The following is a 27419-nucleotide window of genomic DNA, read 5'->3' on the forward strand; positions in this document are numbered from 1 at the left end:
ATACATCATATTGATTTTTTTTTTAACCAGGAAAGTGTTTTCCACTACAGGAGACATTGTAACGGCACAAAGAAGTGCTGAAACCTGGACATGTTGACCTGCTTGTGTTTTTTCAATAAAATCCAAAAATAAAGCATTCACTTTCTACATTTATTTGTTGTTCTAGGCGTATACCTCAGTTAAGTTGCACTAAAGTCAAAGTTGGTTTCAAAGCCACAGGCAGATTGTATGTTGTTTTTTATTTTAAGTTGTTGGCACATGGCATGTTAAAGCCAATGTTTTGAGTGTAAAATATACCAACAAAATATATTTCATATATAATGTTCTCATGAAGGTGTACACATTTACAGATTAGTTGTTTCTTAAGTCATATATATATATACACACCATATTTTTTGGACTATAAGGCGCACTTAAAATCCTTTAATTTTCTCAAAAATCAACAGTGTGCCTTATAATCAGGTGCGCCTTATGTATGAAATTAACTACTGTGCTTCAACATACTGAACTGAAAAAGTGAGTGTATTGTTCTGTATTTCATGTGTTAAACCTGAACAATGTTGAGAGTTATTGTTAATCAGTTGAATAAAGTTTGACTTATTTGACTATTTTATTTCGCTTAATGCGTCTTAATAATAATAATAACAACAAACCGGTGCGCCTCATAGTCCGAAAAATACGGTGTATATATATATATATAAAAAAATCACAATAATCACCTTATACTTTAATATCGTGATATATCGTATCGTATTGTGTCACGAATCATATCCCCAGATGCCAGGCAATACACACCCCTAATGCTAACAGACAAACAAATTAATAACTAAACACCAGTGAAAGTTAGAATAAGAAAACTTGCAAAATCCTGATAACAGGTAAAAACATACTTTATGTATAAATTTGAATGGATACACAAAAATCCTACGAAGCTAAAAATGAAAATGAAAAACAAAACAACCGAACCATCATTAATTTCACTTTATAGGAGGATCAAGAATGCCTTAATGATTGAAGTCACGTCCTGATCTCCTGATTCATTTCCTCATTTTCTTCAACATGACTCACTCCAAAAACCTCAGCTTCAGTCTCTCAGCCAACGGCAAAGGACTCTCACTACACACCACAGAGTCGTCGCTCTCTGAAAGCGTCACGGGAGAACAAGGAGCTTGTGGGACGATGTCAGATTGCTTTCCATTTGATACAGATCTGATGTTCTCATCCTCCTCATGGATGATCTGAGCGTCTAACTTTAGCCCACGGGCTAGGATGGTCTGTGGTTGACGTGCTGTGGGCAGAGGAGCAGGTTTGTGGGTGAGGTCTGAGATGAAGCCGCTACTCGTTTTGGGTTTGGTTTTTGTGCGTCTCGGAGGTTCACGTGGCTGGTTCTCCGTGTCGCTGTCTTCACTGGATGAACACACACTCGCACACACCGTCTTCTTGGCCTTCTTGTCACTTTGGAGCTGCTGTGGTGCAGCAGCAGCAGCAGACGATAAAGCAGCTGTTTGGACACATTTGTATTTGTGAGGAGGCTTTCTGGAGTCATCGGGTGTTTCTTGGTGAACTGGCACTTTAATCTTTTTATTTACAGTTTCTTCTTTTAACACCTGGAGATCACAACTGTGTGCATTTGACTTTGGGTTTGAGTTGAACTCAGGAGTGATGTTACTGTAAACGTCTTTCACATTCACAGTTTTGACTGCGTTCCTCATGAGCAGCCGCTCCCTGAGAGGACACTCTGTGTAACATCTGGACTCAGTCTGCTGGGTGTGAGATGATGTTTTGTGCTCAGTTATCTCGTGTTTGAGCTCCTCGTCTTTCCTGTGCGTGTTTTTATTTTGCTCGGGCTCCACGTTGTGCTTTGACACAGTTTGCGGAGTCGGTGAAGACGTGAATGATGCAGAATCCCAGTCGATATCGCTGAGGTGCAGGGATTCAATGACGGCAGAGGCAGAGGGTAACGCAGGAGAAAGAGTCTCTGTGTGATTGTCTGTTTCCTTTCCATGTGGCTTATGTTGCACTGGAGCATTCAAGATCACTGCATCCTGCTTCTTAGTGCTTGTAATAATGGGAGGTTCCGTTTGCGAAGAACTCTGAAGAGTCATTTCAGCCAAGAGATGCGACAGAGCGTCAGAGCCTTCCGTAGGCTTCTCCTTTTTACCCCTGGCTTTCTTTTCTGTGAAGAAGATTGAGACCAAATGTCAGAGAGTGTTTTTTACTGAGGTTATATTTAAGCTCCTATCTGGGGTTCCTGCACATGAGGAAGTGGTTCTTCCTCAAACACAGACACCTCCGTGCTGCATCAAAGCCTTCGGCGTAAACTAGCCCAGCTGCCAAATGCTACATTCCCAGGTGTCAGGGTTGCTGTAATAGACACCCTATAACAACAACTCAGAGTTCCTTCCAGGTACCTTTGATCCAGCCAGCTGTCAGAACAGCGTGGGAATTGTTTTCAAATGAATAAAAATGATTTTCTTACTCTTTGTCTTGCTTTCTTCTGCCAGTACTTTGTCTCTCATGTAGTTTTCAACCACCTCAGGGTAGGCAACGCGAAACAAACACTCTTCTTCCACCGTCCTCACCTCATGTTGGTCGTCTGCAGGCCGATCGTCAGGATACGCAAAGTGTTCTGGAGGAAAAGAGGACGACAACACAATGTTGACACTTAAGTTCATTTGACTAAAAGGAATAATTATGTGGCTCAAACTGAAAGAGCAATATGCATTAAGGGTTTCAAATATTCTCAACAGAGCGACCCAGTCTCACTCCAAAGTGTGTAATAGCGGCACACGTCCAATGCCTCTGAAAGCGTGAAATGACTACGCAACATCTGCCCAGTCTTTTCTATGGGGCATAGTTCAGGTCACGTGACCACCAAGTCAGTTCAGTTATTGAGAAACACAAAAAAAATAATGGTGGACATTCCTTAAATTTTCACTGGAAATTGCTATAACTTGAGAGCTTGTAGCTTTAGCTTCTTTTCTTTTTCTTCTTTCTAGTGAGAAATCTACATTTAACTTTCACAGTATCCGTGCAGTTTATGTACTGTATCGACGTACATTCTTTCTGCTTTAGCTTGTTGCTATGGTGTGTTACTAAGGACGCGATGACTACGAACCAGAAGGAAGATGAATCACAGACTTTGTTTAGTTAGTGTTGTTGTCACTATACCAAAATTATGACCTAGATACGATGCCTGCCTAAAATATCTCACTACCGTAGTAAAACGATACTATAGCAAAACATAAAACATTGTAAGGCTAACGCAATAATAGATGACAGAACTTGGAACTTACTATTTTTAGTTTTGTTTCTTAGTTTACATTATACTGTATATATTATATTAGTTTATATTTCTATCGTCTTAACACAGGCTCGGACACTGTGCGGTAAATGAACGGTCAAGATATGCTTTACAATAACTAGTACAGTGCCCGTTGGAAGTATGTATTCATATAGTGGGAGGAGCTTAAGTAGAGTTGTCAATTATGGTCAAATGAGTATGTGTTTGAAGGTTGGATGTAAAAGAGGTGTACATACTCTGTAGTGTTATACAGTAAAGGGGGTTATTTGTGGGTGCAAAGTAAAAGTGTGTGTGATTTCCCCTCAGTTTAATTCTATGGGACATGAACATGATAAATGTTTTATTTTTTTTTTTTACTCATTTTTGTATTTTTTGGAGTCATTATTGTTGTATCTTCCTGTTGTCTTGCATTTTTTTGTATAATTATAGTTTTTTGTTGCCATTGTAGTGTGATTCTGGAGTCATTTTGTGTATTTTTGTATCTTTTTGGTGTAGTTTTGTGCATTTCTGTTGTCATTTTGTGTATTTTTTGTATAAATATTTAGTTTTGTGTATTTTGAGTCATTTTCATATTTTTTGTTGTCGTTTGGTGTATTTCTCTGTAATATATGTTTTTTGAAGTCATTTTGTGTGTTTTAGGAGCCTTTTCGTGTAGTTTTGTGCATTTGTGTTGTCGTTTTGTGTACTTTTTGTATAAATATTGTTTAGTTTTTTTAATTTTATTTTACTCATCTAGCACACAATATGGCCGACAGGTGATACTTTTAATGTTTTTATTCATCTGTGAGAACCTTGAAGACCCTAGAACCTACACAAGATTTACGACACCAGCTAGCCTCACACTTCCTTTAGTCTTCCGTATGACTTCTTTTTAACAAAAAATTACAAACAAAATTTGAGACAGGCAATATTATTGATCGATATTAGCCATAAAATATAATGTCTGTCTACATAGGCATATGTTTTTCTACAGACATTGAATGACTGATACAGTATGTGCTGTTGTTTGAGACGTTGTTTGCTGAATAAAACCAGTGGGGCATCACATTAAATATAAAACTGATGGATATTATGTGACCTAGAATTACATGTAGATGGAGGGGGTCTATGTTTGTATCCGATAATATCGGATAAAAAAGAAAAAATTAATTTAGTGTTTGACAATATCTACAAAAAGCTGATATTGAACATCCCTTAAAAAGAGGGTAAAATAATGCATTTTTGTGAATACATAAAGGAGAACATGCAAATTCCATTCAGAATGACACAAATCATAATTTTCTCATTGAGTAGTTTAGAGTCATTACCCACAAATGTTGGGATAATGTTTCACTTGTGCATCATCTCTTGTTGTAAAATAGATTTCAGATGCATTGTAAACTAAACTCAATACATGTAAATATATTACATAAACCAATACAAAAGAAGCTATACTATCACCAAATCAATAAAAAAATTTTAACACGTGTTCTATAACAGAATTTGTTCATAAACTCCAATGTATACTGTACCACCAAAAAATCTAAGCTAAATTGAGTCAAAAAATGTATTTAGTATACTTATTTAGGGATTCATAAACATTGATCACAATTTAGCTGTAAATATTACAGTCATTCTTCTTAATTCAATTCAACTTTATTTATATAGCGCTAACTACAACAAAAGTCATCTCAAAGAGCTAATCTTACTGGATTAGTATTTTCTCAGGCTGTGATCACAGCAGACGAGCTTGTTAGTGAGGTAAACTGTGATTTGACAGGTTCCAAAGCTCAGGGAGGAAGCCTTTTTAGCACCTTGTGTTTGTTGTGGTAGGCACGTCACCTCTGAACCCTAAATCACAGCCAGTCACTAACAAACGAGCCACCCACACCCCAACCTCTGCCTGACAAAGCAGTCGTATCAGGGAGGTCCAGACAAACAAATACTCTTTATTCTGAGTTTAATGTTGAACAACATCTGCACAAAGAAATTATGGACTAATAAGACATTTTTGATCTTTCTTGATAATTAGCTGATCCCAAAAGCAAGAAGATAGAAAATATTATAATAATGTCATTGAAAAACCTTAAATGGCAGAAGTCCTGCAACTTGTTTGTATAATCATTTGATTTGCGCAAACAAAATGGAGCAGTTTTGGAGGAAGGAGGTGGAACAAACTCCAGGGTTCCCACACTTTTTTCCCAAAATGATTTTTCAAAACTTTTGCAAAATATTTGACCAAATTTCCACGATTTATCTGTGAACCGCTAAGATCTATTCTACCAAAAATGAGCAGGCCTTTCCAGTGTACTGGTGCAGTGATTCCCAATCTTTTTAGTGCCGTGTACCCCCTTCATATCATAAGTTCATAATTTCATGTATATATACAGTATATATTTTTTACCTGTATGTCTTAAACATTGGTTCCCTAAAGCTTAATCTACAAATTCAAAACAATGCGTGGAATTTATTTTTTTTAAAAAAAAAAACAAAAACAATGCAAGTTTTATATAATTACATAAATAGTAATTAAACACTATGTAAAATGAATTGGATAATTGTTGGGTCCTATTGTCAGAAGTATGATAAAATGGCCTCTACAGCATAAATTATTATTATTATTATTGTTTCAATAAATTACAAGAAAATAAAGTATTTTATTGAGCAATAGTGCTGTTAGTTTGTGGTGAATTTGTCTAAAAAAAAAATAGCCTAATTTCCAAGTACTCCCTGCAATGTGTTCCTGTACCCCTAGGGGTACGCATACCCCTGTTTGGGAACCACTGTATTAGTGTAACAGAGGTCTGCGAGTGTGCCACGGTTAGTAGCAAAAATGTGGCACAGGGAATGAAAGTTGTGTCCATAACTTATCTATCATACAGCATCATATAATCGCCCAATTGCCTTTGACACCCATTTTGTAATATTTTTTAAATAACGATGCATCAGCTATTGAATGTAGCATTAAACAACAACTAAGTGCTACCATGTTTAATCATAAAATTATAAGATTACAGTTTCAATTAGCAGACACTTTTATCCAAAGCGATGTATAACACTAGGTGTTAACTTAAGAGACTTGTTAACTTCTTATAGTAATAGCAAAGGTTGGATTTTAAACATTAAAATAAAATAGGCTATATTTCCAAAACAGTTCCATGACTTTTCTAGACTGGAAAATAATTTTTTTTAAATTCCATAACCGTGGGGACCCTGAAACTCATCTTTTTACTTTTAATTGTTTTTTCTCAAGCTTGCATTTTATTGGTGTGTATATGGTAAACTGAAGCATAATATAAGACATTTATTAATGTTTCTGACCATTTTTGGATTAAAAAAAATCACTGATTTGCACTAAAATAAAGGGAAATATTTAGAGTTTTATTTACCTGTTGTCTAATATGTTGTTATTACCCAGTGCACACTAAACTATAACTAACCTGGTGTTCTCCAGATGACTTCAAAGCAAGCGACACCACTCCTCACCCTCGGCTTCAGTATTCTATTGTAAAAAGAAAGAAAGAAAAGAAAGCAATGTGTTGAGTGTCACGTATGTTTGAAAGTCCAGGAATAAAAAACATAAAAGCTAAAAGTACCGAAGGGGCTTGATTTGGCAAAGCATGTCTCTTCCACATTTCCTGTTCATCAGCTCAGTGTAGGTCATCAGGACTAAAACCTTCTCGCTGGTGTAGTGCATTGGCCATTCCATCTTATCAAAGGCAAATTTCTGAGGAACAAAACAATTATATATAAAAAAAAACTAAAAACCATGACTATTATTCACATATGTCTTTAAAACCCAACAGCGTTAATTAAACTTCAAGGACAAACATCCAGTTTACCTGCATTAGCAACATGTTTGGCTGCCTCCTCTTAAAATGTGATACAGACTTATCTTTAGAAACCAGAAACTCAGTAATAATCTGCACAAAAAAACAAAACAAAAAAAAACAACACCACCATTTTACAATCAACCCCGAATATTATACTTAAATTAACGTAATACAGAAATAAAGATTTTGTACCTCTGTGAAAGGGAAGTGTGGACTTTGAAGGGCTTTTCTGAGAAAAGAAAGGGCGACGTGTCAACAAAAAGTCTCAACAGTGCTGACAGTGCACTTTAAATAAAGTAAAAAACACAACAACCTTTACCTTCTTTTCAGTTTTCTAATTTCCCCTAATAGGGCTGGGCGATATATCGAATATACTCGATATATCGCAGCTTGTAGTCTGTGCGGTGTTGAAAATGACCATACCGTTAAACTCGCGGACTTTTTTTTTTTTTTTTTTTTTTTGAAATGTCATCTTAATGACAACATGCACAAAAGGGCACTATTTGTTTTAAAATATTGTAGTGGCATTATGTACAAAAAGTGCACTTTAATTTTGTGTTTTGAAATGCCATGTGAGTTACATCCTGCACTAATGTCTTGTTTTGAAATGTCTCTGTGACAATTTTGCACAGAACGTGCACTTTCTGTTGACAATTTTATGTTTGAGCCACTCACTGTTTAATAAATACAGTTATGTCAACTTTGACTTAGTTGTGATATCCCCTTTTTTGCATGAAAGTTTAAAATTGGCATATATTAATGCAGTATGATCAAGAATGTTTTAATGTAGACATATAGAATCATCATACTGGTGTGATTTTGTGCATCAAAGTGTTAATTCAAGGGTAATGCAAAACATCGAGATATATATCGTGTATCGTGACATGGCCTAAAAATATCGCGGTATTTATAAAAGGCCATATCGCCCAGCCCTATCCCCTAATTCTGTTTCAGTGTACTCATTTCAGCATCATTTCATCCATTTTGGTTACGTTTCATCATCTTTACCTGATTAGATGACTTTAAATGATTTTAAACTTCTCTAACTTATTACAAACTTGTTACAGTAAATAATACAGTAAATTACTGTTATTAATTTTACATTAATATGCTTCAGATGACTTACAGAATCCTGAGAGCTTTAACATGTCTCCTCGCTAAACTTTCGACCCTAAGCCACTCTTTTTCAACAAGAAAAATATCATGGAATTGTGTGATATGGTCCTGAAATATTTTTTGTGAAACCTTTAATCAACGCCAACCGACGAATCACCCTCAAGTTGTGCATGAAATCCTGTGATTGGAGGTGTAATTGTCACCTGTTAAACCAATAAACCAACAGCTAAACCCGTCTTTGGACCAGTGCTTTGTCAGATTTCAATGCAGTCGTAAAAACCGAAATCGCTTGTTCATGACAACACATTAAAAACACACTTCAGATGAAGCGCTACATTCAGTCACAGGATAACACAATAACTAGTTGAACCGTAACACGTTCAAGATTTTGAACAAAACCATGAGTGAAATTGGACATACTGTATGTGTCTGTTTACTACACTTAATAGACATTCAGTCACCTGTTTTCAAGGGGAAATTCTATAATAATACAATAATAATTGTAAATTAGGGGTGTCCTGATCCGATATCAAATATCGGTTCGATATTAGCCAGAAAACGAATATGGGATTCAAATTTCCGGATTCTCAGATTTTTTTTTTTAATTCCCCCCCCCCCCCCATTCATTTTTTAAAATTTATTTTATTCAATTGCAGAATACTGTAAATATTATGTTGAAGGTTAAAATGTATGTTAATAATAAATGGGTCAGTTTTTCTCATCCCTACTGTTGTTGACTATTATTCTCTGAGAAACATCACTTGATCAAGCCTTTTCCAACATTCCACACTACAAAATAAGTAATAAAATGATGTATGATTCGTGCCGATAGCGGATCAATATCGGTATCGGCCAAAACGCAAGGCTGCAGTATCGGTATCATATCGGATTTTTTTTTTTTTTTTTTTAAAAGTTGTATCGGGACATCCTTAATGTAAATACGTGAAAACAAGCAATGGAGGTATTTCCGTGTCGTATTGGGGCCTGATTTTTATAAAGTACGCAAAAAAAAAAGAAAAGAAAAAGAATCCATGCTTTCTGTGGGGTTTCCATGATCACAGAATATCAGACACTCTAGACAAGTGTCTAGATAAGACATTTAATGTTGCATTGCAGAGAATAGATTTGCTGCTTCTCAACTACAGCATTGTCGGTTGGATTCCAACTTTGCTCATTTTCTTCTCATCAGGTTAACTGCATCCAGCATAATGACCACAGTAGTTCATATGCATGTGTGCTAAGTCTGTGTTGAAGGTAGCAGATGCAGACAGTACAAAACAATTTACTTTGTGAGTCCATTTCTATTTCCGAGTGCCTTGTGATCAATCACATTTGAATTAAAATAACGATGAATCGTCAACATTTTATCCATAATTATCAGCTCCTCGTACTAAGTTAGGATCAGTGAGCTCACTATAAACATCTAGTTGCTTTCCCTGATCTTCTTCTCTGTCATTGTCATTTTGTTTTTATCATCCTTTTCATTTCAGGTCCTGCTTAAGGATCCTGTATGTCACGTGACACGTGTCAAACCCAAGGCTCGGGGGCCAAAATCGTTCCTTTAGAGCATGCAATTTGGCCCGCGAGAAAACATTTATTATTGTCGAAATTACCAAAAAATTCACTTATGGGTCTCACAGTTTTACCATGCTTATATCATATGAATCCATGTATCCTTTGGTTATTTTGTTTCAAAACCAAATAGAAAAATAGAAAAAAACTGATTGTTTTTTTGGTTTTATTCATTTAAAACCAGAAACAAAACAAGCAGCATTTTTCTGTTTTAAAATTAAATTTGGTTCTGTTTGTGTGATATTTGGATATTCACGGGGAAACTAGGACGAGAGCATCATCAACTTTGCCGAACAGTGTTATGGTCCAAATAGTATCCAGATAAACTGGTGACTGGGCGGACTTTTCCTCTGGGTCCGGACATAAAAAGAAGCAACGCATAAGTCACATTACTGGTGAATTGAAACGTTATTCATACATAAATCAAAACTAAAAAAAAAAATAATGAATGTTACATGAAACATGAACATGATATGTGGAACCAGAGGTCGTGTAATGAATCTACTGGTGCTCCTGGTTTCTGGAGATCAACTTCTGTGTGTGTTGACAGATTCACATTTTTTTGATTGACAGATTTGTTGACAGGTTTTTTTTTTATTCATTTAAAACTTGGAATTTCCTCACAAACAATTCCACAAAGTTCCCCTAATAATTACCCTGAAGATTTTCACAATCATGCAATATAAAAAAAGCATTATTTAACTTTTTTAAACAAGAATAAACCATGCATTGCTGTAAAAAAAAAAAAAAGGAAAAAAGAATTGCACTACATTAAGCATTAATCTTTGACGACATATGCAGACATGGCAAATTAAATGAATAAACTAATTGAATTTAGAAGTGAAGATCTGCAGCGACGCATATCTGTCATTTATTGATTGGATGGATATATTTACACGTGGAAGTGCAAACTAGGAAACAATAATGTCGGAAACTACGTGATTTTTGGCCCCGGAGTGAAAATAAGTTTGACAAGTTTTCCCTCGAGAGGTTTCTTCATACCTCCTGATGTTGGCTTCAAACGACTGATCCTGTCTGGTTTGCTCATGGCGGTGCCAGTCACAGGGACACTGGTAATCAAAGTCCTGAGGCTCACAGAAATGCTTGCTGTCACAGAGCAAGCAGCCACTGCGCTCATGAGCCTTCGCTGAGCCTGAAAACAGTCAGATGAACACAAGCACATTTTAACTACAGCTTAAAAAAAAATAAAATAAAGGATTATTATTATCAAAATTTTATTTAAACAAGCAAGAATTTACGATGAAGTTGTTCCGTTTAAATGACAATTTGAATTTATATAACAAAAGTTTAACAGGGAGACGCAAAAATGCTCAATATAAATCATAACATTCAAGTAGTTATATTACTACTGCGACACATAACTCTCTAAAATACATTGTGACATTTTCTTTATGAAAATCAATCGTGTGTCACTAATTTTTATTTCTTCATCAACAATATTACACAATTTAACCCCTAGAACATACACACATCTTTGCTTTACTTCCAATCTTGCTTTTGGGTTAAATAAATCTAAATTGATCTCTTAGGCCGTATTTGCTGGTCTGTAGAGAGTATTTTTGAACGCCTTCTGGAAGAGTTTTTTTTTTAGCTTTGAATATTATCTGTGTTATTTTATAATAAACAATATCCTTACATTTCATAAGTTTTAATGGATGTGTGTGGTCATACTATCCGGCTTTGTTTATCTTTATTTTTGCAATAAAATAATATTAATTTACAATGGTTTTAATAGTGGTTCCCCAGAGTGCTACACAGTATGTCATATATGGGAGTGTTAAAGTGCAATAAATTGTAAACAAGGAATTTTAATTAAGTAAGCCTTTTGTTTTATATAACACACCAAGGGGCGGATTCACCAAGATGTGAAATAAAGGGTGGTAAACCTGGTGCGTCCCTAAATCCTTTAGTGGCGCTGTTTCCTCACCTGCTGTGGGGAATTCACTAACATTGCGGCACTAATAGCTGCGCGTATAGACGTGGTTGAGACCTTCCTATTTAAATGAACATTTTGCTCGTTCAACGTGGAGAGGTGAGTGCACAGACGCACAAAATGACATTTGAAGAAGTTAATTTGGAGGCAGGTGGACTTCTGTCTGCTGCAAACATTCAATAATGTAGAAAACAAAATAAACAAATAAAAGTGCTGTTTAATAAACTTTAAAACCTTATTTTATTTCCCCCCCCCCAATTTAATGTCTGCTCCATCAGGACTGTAACTTTGCTCTCATGGAAAACATCATCCAACAGGTCTGATCTCCTCAATAGTAGTAGATGGAAACATTGTTCCATTGCTGCGTAAATTTATCAGTTGATTCTGGCCTGACATCAACGCGACACGAGAGTCTGACGATCAAAACATGTAGCGAAAGACACAGGAGTTACCTGGAGCGACATCCATGGAGTACCGTGCACAGCGACCCTCTGCACCGCAGCGAACACACATGTACCGGACTCCACACGGGCTTCCGTCGTCCAGCTGTTTCTCTCCCTCATACACACTTTACTCTGCATTTTCTCATTCAGTGGCTGTTAATATTGCCTATTGTTTCTTTTGAATTATTTTCTTATACCAGAAAGATTAACTGGAGCCTTTTTTCGTGTGTTTTGTGTCAACATTCAGTGCAGCGATGATCTCTGTGCGTGTGTTTGCACCTGCATGTAGGTCGTACTATTTTCCAGTACAAAAACTGTCACTGCAAACTGTTCCTGGTTTGATGAATTGCATTGTGCCCACTGCATTAATTTATTTGCAATTCCTCCTCCCATTTTTTTGCAACCCTTATTAGATCCGCCTACTTTACATATTCATCAGAGGGAAACGCGCTAAATGGATTGTGGGCGCATTGTGACGCGCTGAACACGCGCAGTCCTGATTCCCAGGGGGTTGTACCCCTTATTAGGGTGTAGAGTGACGTTTGCATATGTTTTAATACCCCTAAACCTTTCGTGAATCCGCCCCCAAGTGTATCCATTCCTTTTCCATTGAAGAGAAATGGGATCTACTCACCAGGATGTCGACATAAGTTACAGTGAGGCACTTTCTTCACAACTCCATCAGATGTGCTTGTATTCTCCTCCCTCCACTGGATAAATCTGTAGAGAATCATTTAAGTTTCAAAACTGAACTCAAACAACAAGCTAGTCATCTAGCAGAGATCGTGTTTTTTCCACCTCTGCAGCAAAGTCTCTCCTTTTAGCGCGCGTATGAGTTTCAGGGCCTGTTCTCTGCCAACTCCCAGTACGCCCTGCATCGTGGGAGAAAGAAAACCCAGTTGGCCTTCATATCATACCAGTGATTTAGACACAGGATCTTTTATTGTATCTTCTTTACTTTAGGAATGTAGTCACAGCCAAGCAGGATACCCAGACCAACAAGATTCTCTCTCGACAGATGCAGCTCACTTTGCACTCTTGACGTCTGGTAACAGTCGACCTGAGGGTCCTAGAAATTAAAAACACAATGTAAACTCATGATATAGTCAGCTGGTTTATGTCCTGGCTCGTTAATCCTCCAAAGAAGCCAAACCGAGCTTAATGTTCCCAAATGTGGAATGAGATCAGCAATATTTATTTATACATACAGATACAACCACTGTCACATTTACTGTATTTATACATTCAAATTTGGATAAAGACTCTGAGAACATTGAAGAAATGAACAGGTTGGATGACTCCCATGTCTGTAACAACCATCCAAGCTGAAGCTACTGACATCTAGTGTTGCAAAGGGGTGGGACAGTTCTGGTCAATTTCCACAAGCTCTAGAATTTTTGGAATAAAAAAATAAATAATAAAAAATGTAAAAAAGATTAAAAAAATTTATGGGAATTATTTATTGGACTTTACCAAAAAAAATAATGGGAGTAATTCTAAAAAAACTGTATCATATCCAAACATAACTAAATATTAGTATTAATGCAAAAATGATACAATTATAAAAATGGATTTCGACTACGGTCACAGCATTCTGGGAATTTTTCAAAGAGAAATTAGTAATTTACAAAATTGAAGGTTGAAGCCTAACAGGGATGTTAAATATACTGTAGTTGTGAAATACATATTAGCGTCATCTAAAATATCGGCATCAGTTTTTTTCAAATTACTCCCATTTTCCGGTTAATTCCAATAAACAATTTCCATTTATAGTTTATAATAAGGATGTTTGATATTAGCTTTTTTTTTTGCCAATATCCGATATTTTCCAAGACAAATTTTCCAATTTTAGATATTAACCAATATGCATATACATAGACCCACTGGTGGGCAACCAACCTAAAATGATATATGTATAAATATATATATGTATATCTCCATGGAAATAACAGTTCGCATGTGACGCTCTACTAGTTGTATTCAACAAATAAAAACCTGTGCAAAATAGGAAAAGTTATTCAACTTTAGTTAATGTAAAAGTGCCATATTCCTTTTTTAATATGTTACATCATATTACATCAGCACATATTGTTTTGTTTTTTTCAAATACTAGTGGAAATACCGATACTAAAGGCTAATATTGGCTGATAATATAGCCCATCTCGGGCATGTATAATTATTATTATTAGCGTTGTTTTCATTAATTATTTTTATTATTTCTTTAATTTTCTTTATATGTGGCTCCTGTTTGCCGACTTCTCCTCCGCCTTTAACACCCTGCAACCTCATATATACGATATATACCTTGTCGAGGATGGAACCCAGGTATTTATATGTATGCAACTGTCCTAAAAATAAAAATCTGTTTACACGTATATGTATACTTTACTTTATTCTTATTCAATATTATCATTTTATTTTTTACTTATACATAAGCATTTGGCACCTTATGATTAATTTGCACCTTGTTATTCAGTTACCTTACAACCTCCTTGTTTTCTGTGTGGGTGTGTATAATCATTATTATATAGTTGTTTCTTTCATTTTCTTTATTTGCCGCTCTTTGCATTTCTCATTACCCCAAGGGGATAATTAGATTCTATATTTTTGAATATTCCCAACATACCCGAATTTAAGTTACTGTGGAAATTTACAGGAAAACTCATTTAACTCATTCCTGATCTTGCTACTTCCTGTTCATGGGTGCTCTCACCTGTTCGACAGACTCCTCAATCTACTTTATTGCTGAAATGGCTTTTATTTTGTAAAAGATGACCATGTCACTTTATCTACTGATTCAAATAATTTTTAAACAAATGCTCGTTGTTTTGGCACTGACAGGAAGTTGTGCCCATAGTCTCATTTACACAAACGCATCAACGCACAAGGGGTGATTATTGTTAAGTGAGCTTTATCAAACTTACTTTGGTGTTCATGTTAAAGTTCCTGTAAACAGTGCGCGCTCCATACAGGAAAACATCTCCATCATTGGTGATGCAGCCGTCCACCAGGCCCTGTGAGTCCAGGTACGCACACATAGCCTCTGCCTCCCCCGCAGCTGTGACCCATGGCACGCCCAGGTAGTCCAGCATATCTGCACACTGTAGACAGAGGAGCCAAGGGTCAGTCAGAGTATGTACTATTGGACATTGGATTTGCCATTTAATAACAGATGAGTGGTTATTTGATTGTCATTTTAAAATTCTAAATTAAAATTGAAATTTAAGGCATTTTTTCTTTGTAAAAGGTTTAGAACAGATAAACAAAACTTTTTTTTTTCCCCCAATTGTTGGGCCGGAAGTTTCAGTTTTCAAAGTAAGAGCACATTTGAGGACAGAGCGGTTTAGGAGAGCGCAAAATATTCGGCGCTGCAGTGTAACAGAAGTTGATAGTGGGCATGGATGGACCACTGCACTGTGTTTTTCTAAACAATAAAAGACTATGGCTGCGTCCGAATTCGTCTCTCCTATCTCCTTTCCTATCCACTGTTCCTTCACCCCCGGAAGTGTTTAAGTGGTGGCCATGATAAGGAGTGTCCGAGTTCTCTTTAAGCTCAGGAAAAGAGGCTCAATGCTTCCTTTTTTTTTTTTTTTTTAACTTCCTTTAGCCTAGGAAACACTGATACATCCTTTACCAAAAAAGATGAGATAATGCTGACCCACAATTCCTTGCGACAACAACATTTAAAGGGACACGCACACCTGAGGACTGACAAGTAACACTGATCATGTAAGTGACCATAGCAATAATGTGCCTTGAACAACTTTAAATAAATAATTTAAAACCCACATCTTATTATGTAAGACATATTGTCAGATAATAACTTACATAAAACGGACACTCTGTGGTTCAGACATTTTTAGCCACATTATGTTTTATTCAAGATACTTCATATACAGTGGAAGGTGAGTGTGAGCAACTATTCTCAATGTGACGTTCTTTTAGTTTCCCTTTTGGTCCTTGTAGCCCGGTAGCCTTTGTTCCTTTGATTTACATTCAAACCTTGTGATTTTTGAGATTATATCAGTGGAAAGTGTTATAAATGTGCTTTTAGTCCATTTTCGGACATTTGTAGTTTCTTCACCACTGCAGACGTCACTAACCTTTGCGGCCGTCAGATTATTACGTCACCTTGTTGAAGTGTGTCTGAATGTCAAAACAAACGTGATGGCCTTTTCCTAACACATTTCCTTAACCCCGTGACGTCATCCACGGGGTTAAGAAACAGTGGATAGGAAAGGAGATAAGAGGGACTATTCGGTATGTGATTGCAAGAAACCTCTTCCATCTCTACTTTGGCGTGTGATCTACTGTACGTGCAACATTTCTGCATATGACAAGCCTTATATTTCCATGTCAAAAATCAAACCAGATTCAGGTGACAAAGAAATTTTAGCCTGGGCTAAAGAAACCACAAGGAAAAGTCATTATTTGGTGCTCGTGCCAGAAACACAGCACCGTCCTCAAACGTGCTCTTACTTTGAAAACTGCAACTTCCTGTCAGACTTCCGGGTGGAGTTTTTGTTTGTTTGTCTTCTAATGTTCAATCTTTTTTTATTGCACATTTTGTGACAAGGATATTGAAAACTTGGATGATATATATTATTTAATGTGATCTGATACGTGCATTCCTGACTGATATGCAGAGCTGGCTGCAGTCTAAGGATATTGAAATTTGACCTTTGTCAGTAAAAGATGTTAAGGTATTTTCATTTGTGATGGAAACTTAAAGCTTCTCATGAACACCTTAATTTGCTGGGAAAGTTCTGTATTCACAAGTGCAGGTACTTTAAAACTAAACCCACTCTAAGCTTTTGGAAGAATGAGTAAAAACTGCTGAGTGAAACAAAAACAATTGTGATAGCCAGAAATGTAAATGCTTTAATTTGATTTAAAATACCCCTTATTTGTGTTTGTTACTCCATTTCTTGTCGATGTTAAATTAGGAATTATGTATGATTGACAGTTTGAATGTTTTCATGTCCTCACTGTAGCATCTTGCTTTTATAGTTGGAATTCCCCTGCGTTTCTTTTTATATGTGCTCAACCTGATACTAGTGTTGGGGCAGAATAATTAGTTATGCTTAATAATATAATTACTTATATATTTTAATCCTTAAGCCTTGGGGTGTAACTTTCCATTGTGTGACTTTCATGTCTTAAACCTTGCTGGGTCAAACTGCCTTGTCAAAAGCACACAATATCTCCCCAAAACAATAAACGCACAAGGACGCATAGGCACTCTGTGTGCGTACTCACATGCTCACACAGTCACATGTCACATAGCACACCCCATACACATTCATTCACACACACAAACACAAACGCACACTCCTCCGTCTCTAAGACAACCGACAGATAACAGAACTGGTTGTTTAGACCCAAAAGAACAAACTGTCTTTCTTTTTTTCACCCTCTGTCCTCACCTCCTCCCTCTGCCTCTGCCTCTGTCTCAATCTCGGGGGGGGGAGGAGGGAGGGGGGAACTAAGGGGAGATATACGTGGCTTTAATATTGTGTCTCGTCACTCTGTCTTTGGATCGCCTGGCCAGGGGGTCACCATTTTTGTTTCCACTTTGTATTCTTTTATTTAGTTTAGAATAAACTATTTTTTATATAAAATCATCAATGCTTCTCCTGGACTCCATCATTCAACCAGAGCAATGAATCATGTCTTCAAATGAGGTCAACCGTAAATTCAGCCGTAACACTAGTCTGTGTTTTGTTTTAATTTGATATCTGAGTTTGTATTCAAACAGTTCAATAAAAACAAAACAAAAAAAAAAATTTTTATCCTTTTTTTGTTCTTAGAAGCAACAAATAGAAATTAAATGCTTAATAAAGTTATGTTTTTTACCCCTCCTAGTCCCTGATAAAGGAAAATGCTTTGAATTTAAATTGGATTTTTAAAATGAAAATCAAATAACCACTATTTTCCTAATACTAATACATATATTTATATACTGTATGTATATCCTTTTCTGAGCGGAAAATACAATGACCAAACATACAGTGACCATCAGTAATTGAGTTGCTGCTTAGTTGCATACTTTATTGAGTATATTTTACTTGTACGTAAGTCTGTTTTAAAAGAAGTAGGTAATCCATTCCATTTCTACACCCAACTGTTACTGAGTAAATTATATTTTTTTGTTGTATAATGATCAACGAACGTTGTGAAACTACAAAAAAATTAAATGACCAGACAACAATCAAATAATCCACATTTTCTTAGTCGTGCCATTTCTGCTCAACGGCCATTTTCTTGGGTTGAGTTTGGGGTTTCTACTTATTGGGGGTGTCACGATCCGATATCGATTCGATATTGATCCAATATTAGCCTGAAAACAAATATCGGATTCAAATTTCTGGATTCTCCGATATTTTCTCTCTCTCTCCCAATTAATTTTTTTAATTCAACTGTAGATATTATGTTAAAGGTTAAAATGTATGTAACCAATTGGTTAATAATAAATGGGTCAGTTTTTCTCACACCTACTGTTACTGACTATTGTTCTCTGTTTGAGTAAGATCACTTGATCAAGCCTTTTCTAACATTCCACACTACAAAATAAGTATTTATTCTTTTTTTTTCACCAAATAAATAAATAAAAAATATGCATTATACATGCTGATATCGAATCAATATCGGTATCGGCCGATAATACGGCTGTAATATCGGTATCATATCGGAAATGAAAAAGCTGTATCTGGACATCCCTACTACCTATTATGTTGTTACCCCCATGGCACTGTTTTAGATTGTATAAATGTATCTATACTTAGAGCCTGATCATTTTTTTTTTTTTTTAAATTTGGAATTTAATTCATTGGTGTTATTTTTTTTAATAATTGTACATGATTTTGACAAACCTTTTCATTTATACGGATGCCTTTGTGGAAAACAAATTAAGTTCCAATTGTGAAATATTTGGTCTCTTTCTTTTCAAGTTTATACATGAGATGTTTATTACTGTATGTAAGGAAACTGGCAAGATTTATTACCAACAATAAACGTGTGTGGGGGGGATAACCAACTTTGAACCTACCTCTCGCAGTACAGCATTGAAGCGCCCCCTGCTGGTAGTTTTTGTTGCAGTCTTTTTGAATCCTCCATATCTTGCCTCTGTTCTCTTATTCATGGTTTCTGCCTTCAGTTTTGGAGCTTCTCCTTCCATGACGAAAACAAGCTTGACTCCCATCAGTGTGAGGAAAGACACCCGGAAAAACAGATTCCTGGACACCGACATCGATAACAAGCATGAATCACACAAAACACACCATTTTACTCGACATTCTGCTATTTGGCTGCAAACTACCTGAGGTGGGGCTTGGTCACTCTCCCCATCATCGCTTGGACATGCTGGGCCTCACAGACCCACAAACTCAGGTCCACCGCCAGTGTTTTTCCGCTCAAACTGTACAGAGGAACCGACTCACAGACGGGCTCCACGATGGACCACAAGTCCTTAACACCCATTTTTAGTTCCGAAACGACTACAGCGGAGAAAACGCTAGGAAAACAGCAGAAGAAGAGCTGACCAGGAAAAGACAACAACTGGGAGTTTCAAATTGTGGCGCCTTTGCGTTGGGCTGCGCTCCTGTCTGCGCATACTTAGTTTACGAGATATTTTTTTATTTTATTTTTAACACTGCTGCTAATTCGTTGATTTGCATAATTCTGACATTGCAAACTTTATAAATATTTTTATTTTATTTAATCCTTTACAGACTGTTTTTTAAAAAAATAAAACGTATTTTGCATAAAGTTACGTCATATCCGGTATCCTAGGCAAACTCTCACAACAGAGCCGTATAGAGATATCTTTATACGGCTTTATATTATTATCACATTATATATTTCATTTATTTTATTATTATCATTGTATTATATATATATATTATTTATTTTATTATCATTATATACATTACATATTTTATGAACATTTTATATAAATATTGATTTATTATTTATATTATATGATTTATATGATTTGCTTTATATATATATATATCCAAAATAATAATACCAAAGAAAATATTTACAATTATACCACAACCAGTTAAATAAACATGCTACAAATAAATGATAATGATAATCTCTCTATACGGCTCCAGATCACACACTTCGGCCGACATCGTTGTGTATGTATGTACTCTCCACTGTAAACATATATATATATATATTTATATATCATTGAGTAGATGTCATTGTTGTAAATATTAATAATTTTGTAAAACAATAAACATGTGTTGATAAATAAAAAATAAAAAAATGAACAAAAATTTTAATACAATGAACGTGTGTGTGTTTTGTTTAATAAATTGACAGTCCCTAAAAAAAGGTAATCTGGTCATGGCTAATTGGATGACCAAAAACACCTGTGACAAAAATCCTAAGAGGCAAGGCAATAGGCAATACAAGCAATTGGTTCATACACATATAAAAGATCATTTACAATGGATCGGACAGTAATGGCTTTTGTGATAATAATAATAAATAACGGGGAAAAAAAACATATTTACAAAATAGTAATTGGCTATTAATGGTAGAAGGATGAACTAAATAAATAGATTTATTAATTAAATAATTAATGATAATGTTTGGGCATAATAATAATAATAATAATAATAATAATAATAATAATAATAATAATAATAATAATAATGAATAAATAAATAAAAGGAAAAGGAAAAGAACATATTTACGAAATAATAATAATAATAAAAACCAATAAAACAATGAAGAATAATAGTTGGCTACTAATGGTAGAAGGATGATGTAGATGAATACATTTATTAATTCAATGATTAATGATAATAATTGAAAAATAATAATAAGTGAAGAAGAAAATGAAAAAAGTGCATGCTGGGAAATATAGCTGGCTGAGTACGCACAAGTCTCCTCTAATGCATGCTCGTTGGGTGTTTATTTATTTTTATGAGACGGATCATATACGTGTTCATTGTTTTATCACATTATACAGACTTTAGATTTTGTAAAAACACATAGGGTTTGAAGAAGTGCGAGACACGTAACTTCCTGTTTACAACAGTCCACTTTGTGTTATGACGCGTCCGCACACAGAGCTGCAAACACAATCACATATTAACACTTTATACAGTAATACATATAAAATAAAAGCTACCCGGCATCGACGAGGGCAGCATAGCACCCTGGCGCTCTTTGACAACATCTGCCGTTGCTACAGCAACGAGCCACGCTACCGGAAGTCGGTCACCAGTTAAAATGGTCGCTACATAAACTAGACCGGCATCGTTATGACGTCAGACTTAGTGCGAGTACATCAGTGCGGGATTTGGAACACAGCCGTCGCCATAGATACGAGGTTCACAGACATGGAGTCAAAAACAAAAACGCGACTAGAAATCATCGGCCTAGTCAAAGAACACGTTTTTCATATTGCAAAAAGTGTTGCCGAGGTAAACTATGACTTGATGTGTAATGTATTTAAAGTTTGATTTGAGGTGTTCCACCTGTGTCTCTGTGTACCACAGGCCCTGAAACAGAAGTTCAAAGATGACTTTCTGGAGCCACAAATCCATCCGCTGCTTGAACTTGACTGGCTCACGTATCTTTCCTCTAAGAAGAGGGTAGGTCATCATTATTATCTGATCATCAGTTGTCCATTCAGAAATCATGCATGCATTCATGAATCATGACATGAGCTGTAAAGGCAGGTCAGGGGAAAAGAAGCAGAATTTTGTCATTTGTAAATTATAATAAACCATATAAAGCCTTATAACCATATTAATACCACTGACCATTGCAATAATAAACTATTATCCACTAATCCATTCACTACAAGGCCATTGTAACTTATTACATCAATACTTCAAGCAAAAAAAAAGGCAAAATCTATTTTTTTTATTGTTATTTATTCCCATTAGGACTTTGAAATCCACATACGATCTTGGTCAAATGAATTAGATAATTTCAGTAAGTTTGGCTGCGTGCTTTATGTTTGAACCACAATAATGAGATGTAATGAGAACACTTACAGTGTCTTTTCTCCAGTGTTTGATTTAGCGATTGAATCCAAATGTATATTTTTACATTTTTGTGTCAATGTGTTATTCCAAACTTCCCATTATTTGGTCAGATTAAAAATATGAAGCGTCTCTCGTCTGCCTGCCAGGTTGGGCCACTCTTTCTTTTGGAACACCAGGGCTATATATAGGATTTTATTTATTATTATTTAATTTCATCACATTTGTGTGTAGAGCTTTCACGGTTTATTTATCTTTATCTGCTTTTTTTCTTCTTTGAATTCAGTTTTATTTTATCTCTTATACCAATTTAGTGATTTATTTTCAGTATTTCTTCTTCTCCCACCCCTTCCAGTTACTGTCCACACAATAACTGGAACGCACACGATTTGTAAATATTGTTTCGAGTGTCTCTTCGGCATCTTACACTGTTTGTCTTTGTCATTGTCTTGTTGTATGTCAGTTGCAAAGTAAAATAAAAAACAAAGATAAAGCGATGCACGCAGAATATTATTCAAACAAGTTAATAATATGAGTGAAATTTGAATTTTATTTGTTTTAATGTATTTATGAGGCCACAATGCACATGTGTGTCAGCAGCACTATTGGTGGTTAAAGAACAGCCGCCATTATACATTAATAAACAGGATATATATAGATACAGATGTATATCAGATATAATTTGTGCTTCTATTGAACACATTATAAATGGTAATAATAAATAATGTAAAAGCATAATAATCTCAGGAAGTTTGAGCCTCTTTCAGCATATGTTTCATAAATAAAAAAAGAAAAAAGGCTAGTTCTACAATGATTACTATTCACACAGAGCTGGTATGGGATGTTATGTTTCCACTAAAATGCTGAGTCACATCCAACACGTCCATTGTTCTTTGTGCTTGAAGGAGCTGCGTGGTGATGTACTGGAGTACTCCAGCAGCTTGATGTGCTTTGTGAATGGTCAGCTCCTCGGGAATGACACGGATCTCATCAACTGGGCCGAAAAGGAATGGAACTTCACTTTTACTCAGGCGCGTGACTCCTTCAAGGCTCTCGCTGAGGAAAGTTACATCACACACCTCAAGAAAACTGGGGCAAGTTCACAAAACAGTAATGTAAATAATATTTTGTGGAAAACGATGAAGCATATGGAACTTTTTGTGGGACTTTATAACAAAAAATCACACAAATTGAATGTAACAGAGATATAATCAGAGTTTCCTCTTCATTACTTGAGTGAAAACACAGAAATTTCTTGTATAAGTAAAAGTTACTCAGTCAAAATAAGACTTAAGTGAAAGTTTTTGCATTCAAAATGACTTAAGTATATGAGACTGACAATATCCAAGCATTAAATTATCTTAAACTTAAATTCACTTACATTTCCCTGATATTATGAACAACTGTTATCTCATTCAGTAAAATTTTTTTTTAAAAATTGCAGGATTTTGGAAAAAAAAATTTTTTTTATTAATTTGAGAAACAAAAAATGACTGCCATCATGTGATATAAGCATGGAAAATTTGTATCCATGTGTATTTGGAGGGGATGAGATATCAACAACTGAATTATTTTGTAATTTGTAATTATTACTTTCTCCTGCGGGCCGAATTAGATACTCTAAAGGGCATATTTTGTAGTGTGGAATGTTAGTAAAGGCTTAATTATTAACAAAACACACCCATTTATTAGAAACAAAGGGATTACATATTATTAACCTTTTAGAATAAGAATATTCTATAGATTGAATAAAATAAATGAAAAAATAAAATAGAAGATATTGAAAAAAACAAAAAACAAAATATATATTATATTGGAGATTTTAGATACAGTCCAATAAAATAAGATATTAGTTTTTGGGCTGATATCAGCCAGATATCCTATGGATATAATATATATCAAACTACTCTTATTTTGTTCCAGTTTGTTTTATTTTGAAAGAGTAAAAAACAAAACTACTTTCTCTTATTTGTTTTAGCATCAGTTTGTCTTCATGGACATCATGATAGCAGGTGAAGCAGTGGGGAGGCTATTGTTTGAGGTGAGAAAACTCTAAAGTCTTATCACCCGGTGACATAATATACAATCTATACAGTTTTGATGTTTTGCTTTTGAAATCCATGTGATAAAAATCACAGTCCTTCGTCTCCTCAGCTGTTCTCAGACGTTTGTCCAAAGACATCGAAGAACTTTGAGGCGCTGTGCACGGGGGAGTGTGGACTGTCCCAGACTGGTGGCTTCCCTCTCTGCTACAAGGGTTCACTGTTTCACCGGATTGTGTCCAATGGCTGGGTGCAAGGAGGAGGTGCTGTACTGACCAACACTGTCACACATTTGAATGATTTTATTTCAAATATAATATTTAAAAACAGATCTAATAATGCGTGTTGGAAGAATCACAGTGACGTTTTTAACTAACCTTTCTGCAGATATTTCCACTGAGAGAAGAGGAGACGGAGGACAGTCCATCTATGGACCAACTTTTGAAGGTGTGGGAAAAGTCGAATTGTGCTAAGCTGGGATTTGAACCAGCACACAGAGCTACTACATATATTTATTAGGGATGGAACAATATCTAAATCTCACAGTTTGGCATAATCATAATTCTTGCAATATTGTGGGAAAGCTCACGATTTTACAGGACGTCACACTTTTTGCAGCAATGCTAACAATAACAAGAATAATGACCATTGAGAAATTGTCTGTTCACTATTTTGACAGTATTTACTGTCATACTTTTATATTTATGACATTATAAACTGAATACAGCCTACTAACAGATACAGATTCTCAGAGGTGTAAAGAGTTCTAATATATCCTACTCAAGTAGAAGAACTGTTACTGAATTTAAATTGTACTCAAGTACAAGTAAGCCATACATAAAATACTCAAGTACAAGTAAAAAAGTAGCTCAATTAAATAGTACTAAAAGTAAAAAGTTACTAGTTACTTTCACCCCCCACGTTTATTTTTGGTATTAAATGTTGCCACGGTTTCCTTGCATACAGTAAACATCTCATGTATAAATTTATAAAGGAAATTAATTAAACTTAAAACTTAATTTATTTTCCACAAAGGCATCTGTATAAAATAGAAGGTTTGTACAATTATTTTTAAAATAAAATAACACTAATAAATTTAATTTATATTTAATAATAGCTACATTTATGAACTCTAAGGCTGAGAAAATAACCTCCATTCATTGTTGTTTTGACGCTGTGCATTATGTTTAATCTGATTGGTCGGCTATGATGTCACACATTTGATTGTTGTCTGGTCATTTCATTTTTTTGTGGTTTGACAGTGTCCTTTGATCAATTTAAAACAAAAAAATAATAATTTACTCAGTAATGGTTGGGTGTCAAAATGTAACGAATTACTTATTTTAAAACGTACTTAAGTACAAGTAAAATGACTGATTTATAAATATACTCAAAAAAGCAAGACCTGTATTCGCAAGGCAAAAAAAAGTTTTTTTTTTTTTTCTGCACTGTATCTCAATTTGTGGCCAAGTTATAGGGAAAAAAGTTTTTTTTTTATGTGACCTTTGACCCCTAGCGATCTTTTTAGTGGTAGGTCCTACAGCTTTGGTCTAATTAAGTAAAATACTTCACTTGAGATGAGCTTTACATAAATGTAAGCATCGGACTTGTACGATAAATATTCATGGAGATATGAGACACTTGACCTTGACATTTTGGGTCCAAAAAGGCCGACAAATTATCATTGACGTTGCCCCTATGAGATGACACACGTGTCATTAGTGCTGCATTAATAGCCTTGGAGGAGTTCTAGAACAAAGACGTTGCGGAAGAAAAATAATAACTCCTATGATTACAATGTATTTGGCAATTTTCAATTCAATTTTCAATTGCCAAATACATCAAAAACAGACTTGGAATTCAAAGACGTGCAAACTTCCTTATTCCGTGATTTGCTTAATTTTAGGTTTTTCAAGAGAAAGTTGAACAAGTCAATATTTAAGGTTAGGAGTAATCTCTGAGCATTTAAAGTATCCACTAACATTTTAATTATTATTATTATTATTATTATTATTATTATTATTATTATTAATCATATTGTTATTTCTTGAGCCCTTGAGCTGTTCTGGGGGAGCTTGGTTGTAAATGCTGCCAAAGCATTATGGTACTTGTAGTTTACTCTGAAACTGTCCACTACAGGCCAAACCAAAACTTAATTTTGAGCATGACTCATTATTTTATACCGTGACATAACCACGACGATATCAAGGCACTTGTAATACCACGGTATCATGATATCGTCAATACCATGACAGTCCTAAAATGTATACTGTAAATGTGATTGTTTCTTTCAGATGAGTGTTTCGCTATTCCTCACTTAAAGCGTGGCACTTTAGGGATGGCCAACAAGGGTCCTCACACCAATGGGTCACAGTTCTACATCACCCTAGGTCCAACGCCCTGGATGGACCGCACCTATGTTGCCTTTGGGTTGGTGTCACGAGCTGTCACATTGTGCATTATTTTGTCTTTTGTACAGACTCCTGCTAAGACTTTGTGTTTTATTTTTTATTTTTTCCTTTGCCAGTCAAGTGGTTGAAGGTGCTGATGTGCTGAAGAAATTAGAGGAATCTCCAACCTACATCGAAAGCCCCAAGGATGAGTGTAGAATTACAGACTGTGGAGTGTTAACATTATGACTTAAAATGTTTTCACTCAAGCTTCTGTAATGCACCTTTTAAAATATCTATGTTGCTTAAAATAAACAAAAAAAAAACAAAACAAAAAAAACTGCACGGTATTTGTTTTTTTTCTTGTTAAAGAACCATTAGGTCTCTCACTAACACACTCACTGTTGATAGTCTATGGCCTACACACTTGTAATCAAACGACACTTTAATGGGTTATGATGACAAGTAGAACATTATTAAATAGCCTACATTTGTTAAATAAGAAGCATAATTACTAATATGAGTAAAAAAACATCTATGCTGAGCCACTTGCTAAATGCTAGTTGTGCCACATTAAACCTAAAGTTCTGAAATAATGTCGAAATAGTGAAGTGAATAGTGGTCAACTGACAAATTTTGTGCTCCCTCCAAAGCAAACGCACAAAATGGCTCCAAGAATACACAAAATGACTACACAACAAACATGCTAAATTACAGAAAAATACATAAAATGACAACTACATGAGCAAAATCACCCTTAAAAACACAAAAAATGA

General features: G+C 35.3%; 2 protein-coding genes across 4 annotated transcripts; one reads left to right on the forward strand and one right to left on the reverse strand.

Annotated features, from left to right (window-relative positions):
* Positions 1-1053: 1053 nt before the first annotated feature.
* On the reverse strand, positions 1054-19948 carry gen1 (GEN1 Holliday junction 5' flap endonuclease). 2 transcript variants are annotated; one of them, XM_028439866.1, is made up of 13 exons: positions 19520-19948; positions 19250-19436; positions 15126-15302; positions 13160-13270; positions 13000-13073; positions 12836-12921; positions 10807-10957; positions 7309-7345; positions 7126-7206; positions 6880-7010; positions 6724-6785; positions 2480-2629; positions 1054-2176 (listed from the first exon to the last, which is right to left on the reverse strand). In XM_028439866.1, exons 1-13 carry the CDS (start codon positions 19678-19680, stop codon positions 1065-1067), a joined length of 2520 nt encoding a protein of 839 aa, XP_028295667.1. In that variant the 5' UTR covers positions 19681-19948; the 3' UTR covers positions 1054-1064. The 2 variants fall into 2 exon arrangements, with proteins under 2 accessions (XP_028295667.1, XP_028295668.1); XM_028439867.1 differs by lacking the exon at positions 15126-15302.
* A 1303-nt stretch (positions 19949-21251) lies between these two features.
* On the forward strand, positions 21252-26908 carry ppil6 (peptidylprolyl isomerase (cyclophilin)-like 6). 2 transcript variants are annotated; one of them, XM_028439942.1, is made up of 8 exons: positions 21252-21644; positions 21720-21815; positions 23117-23326; positions 24190-24252; positions 24366-24516; positions 24641-24700; positions 26548-26683; positions 26781-26908. In XM_028439942.1, the coding sequence occupies exons 1-8, from the start codon at positions 21483-21485 to the stop codon at positions 26890-26892; spliced, it is 990 nt and encodes a 329-aa protein (XP_028295743.1). In that variant the 5' UTR covers positions 21252-21482; the 3' UTR covers positions 26893-26908. The 2 variants fall into 2 exon arrangements, with proteins under 2 accessions (XP_028295743.1, XP_028295744.1); XM_028439943.1 differs by having other exon boundaries at positions 21305-21644; positions 23117-23305.
* The last annotated feature ends 511 nt before the right edge of the window (positions 26909-27419 follow it).

This window comes from Gouania willdenowi, chromosome 24, assembly GCF_900634775.1.
Source record: "Gouania willdenowi chromosome 24, fGouWil2.1, whole genome shotgun sequence".
Classification (NCBI taxonomy): domain Eukaryota; kingdom Metazoa; phylum Chordata; class Actinopteri; order Blenniiformes; family Gobiesocidae; genus Gouania; species Gouania willdenowi.

Excerpts from the sequence above, each read along its gene's own strand:
- gen1 (XM_028439866.1), bottom strand. The coding sequence starts at position 19,680 with ATGGGTGTTAAGGACTTGTGGTCCATCGTGGAGCCCGTCTGTGAGTCG. Across the intron at positions 19,437-19,519 it reads GTGACCAAGCCCCACCTCAG|GAATCTGTTTTTCCGGGTGT; the intron begins GTAGTTTGCAGC and ends GTCGGTGTCCAG. Across the intron at positions 2,630-6,723 it reads AGTCATCTGGAGAACACCAG|AACACTTTGCGTATCCTGAC; the intron begins GTTAGTTATAGT and ends CTTTTCCTCCAG.
- ppil6 (XM_028439942.1), top strand. The coding sequence starts at position 21,483 with ATGACGTCAGACTTAGTGCGAGTACATCAGTGCGGGATTTGGAACACA. Across the intron at positions 21,645-21,719 it reads TTGCAAAAAGTGTTGCCGAG|GCCCTGAAACAGAAGTTCAA; the intron begins GTAAACTATGAC and ends TGTGTACCACAG. Across the intron at positions 24,517-24,640 it reads TGGCTGGGTGCAAGGAGGAG|ATATTTCCACTGAGAGAAGA; the intron begins GTGCTGTACTGA and ends ACCTTTCTGCAG.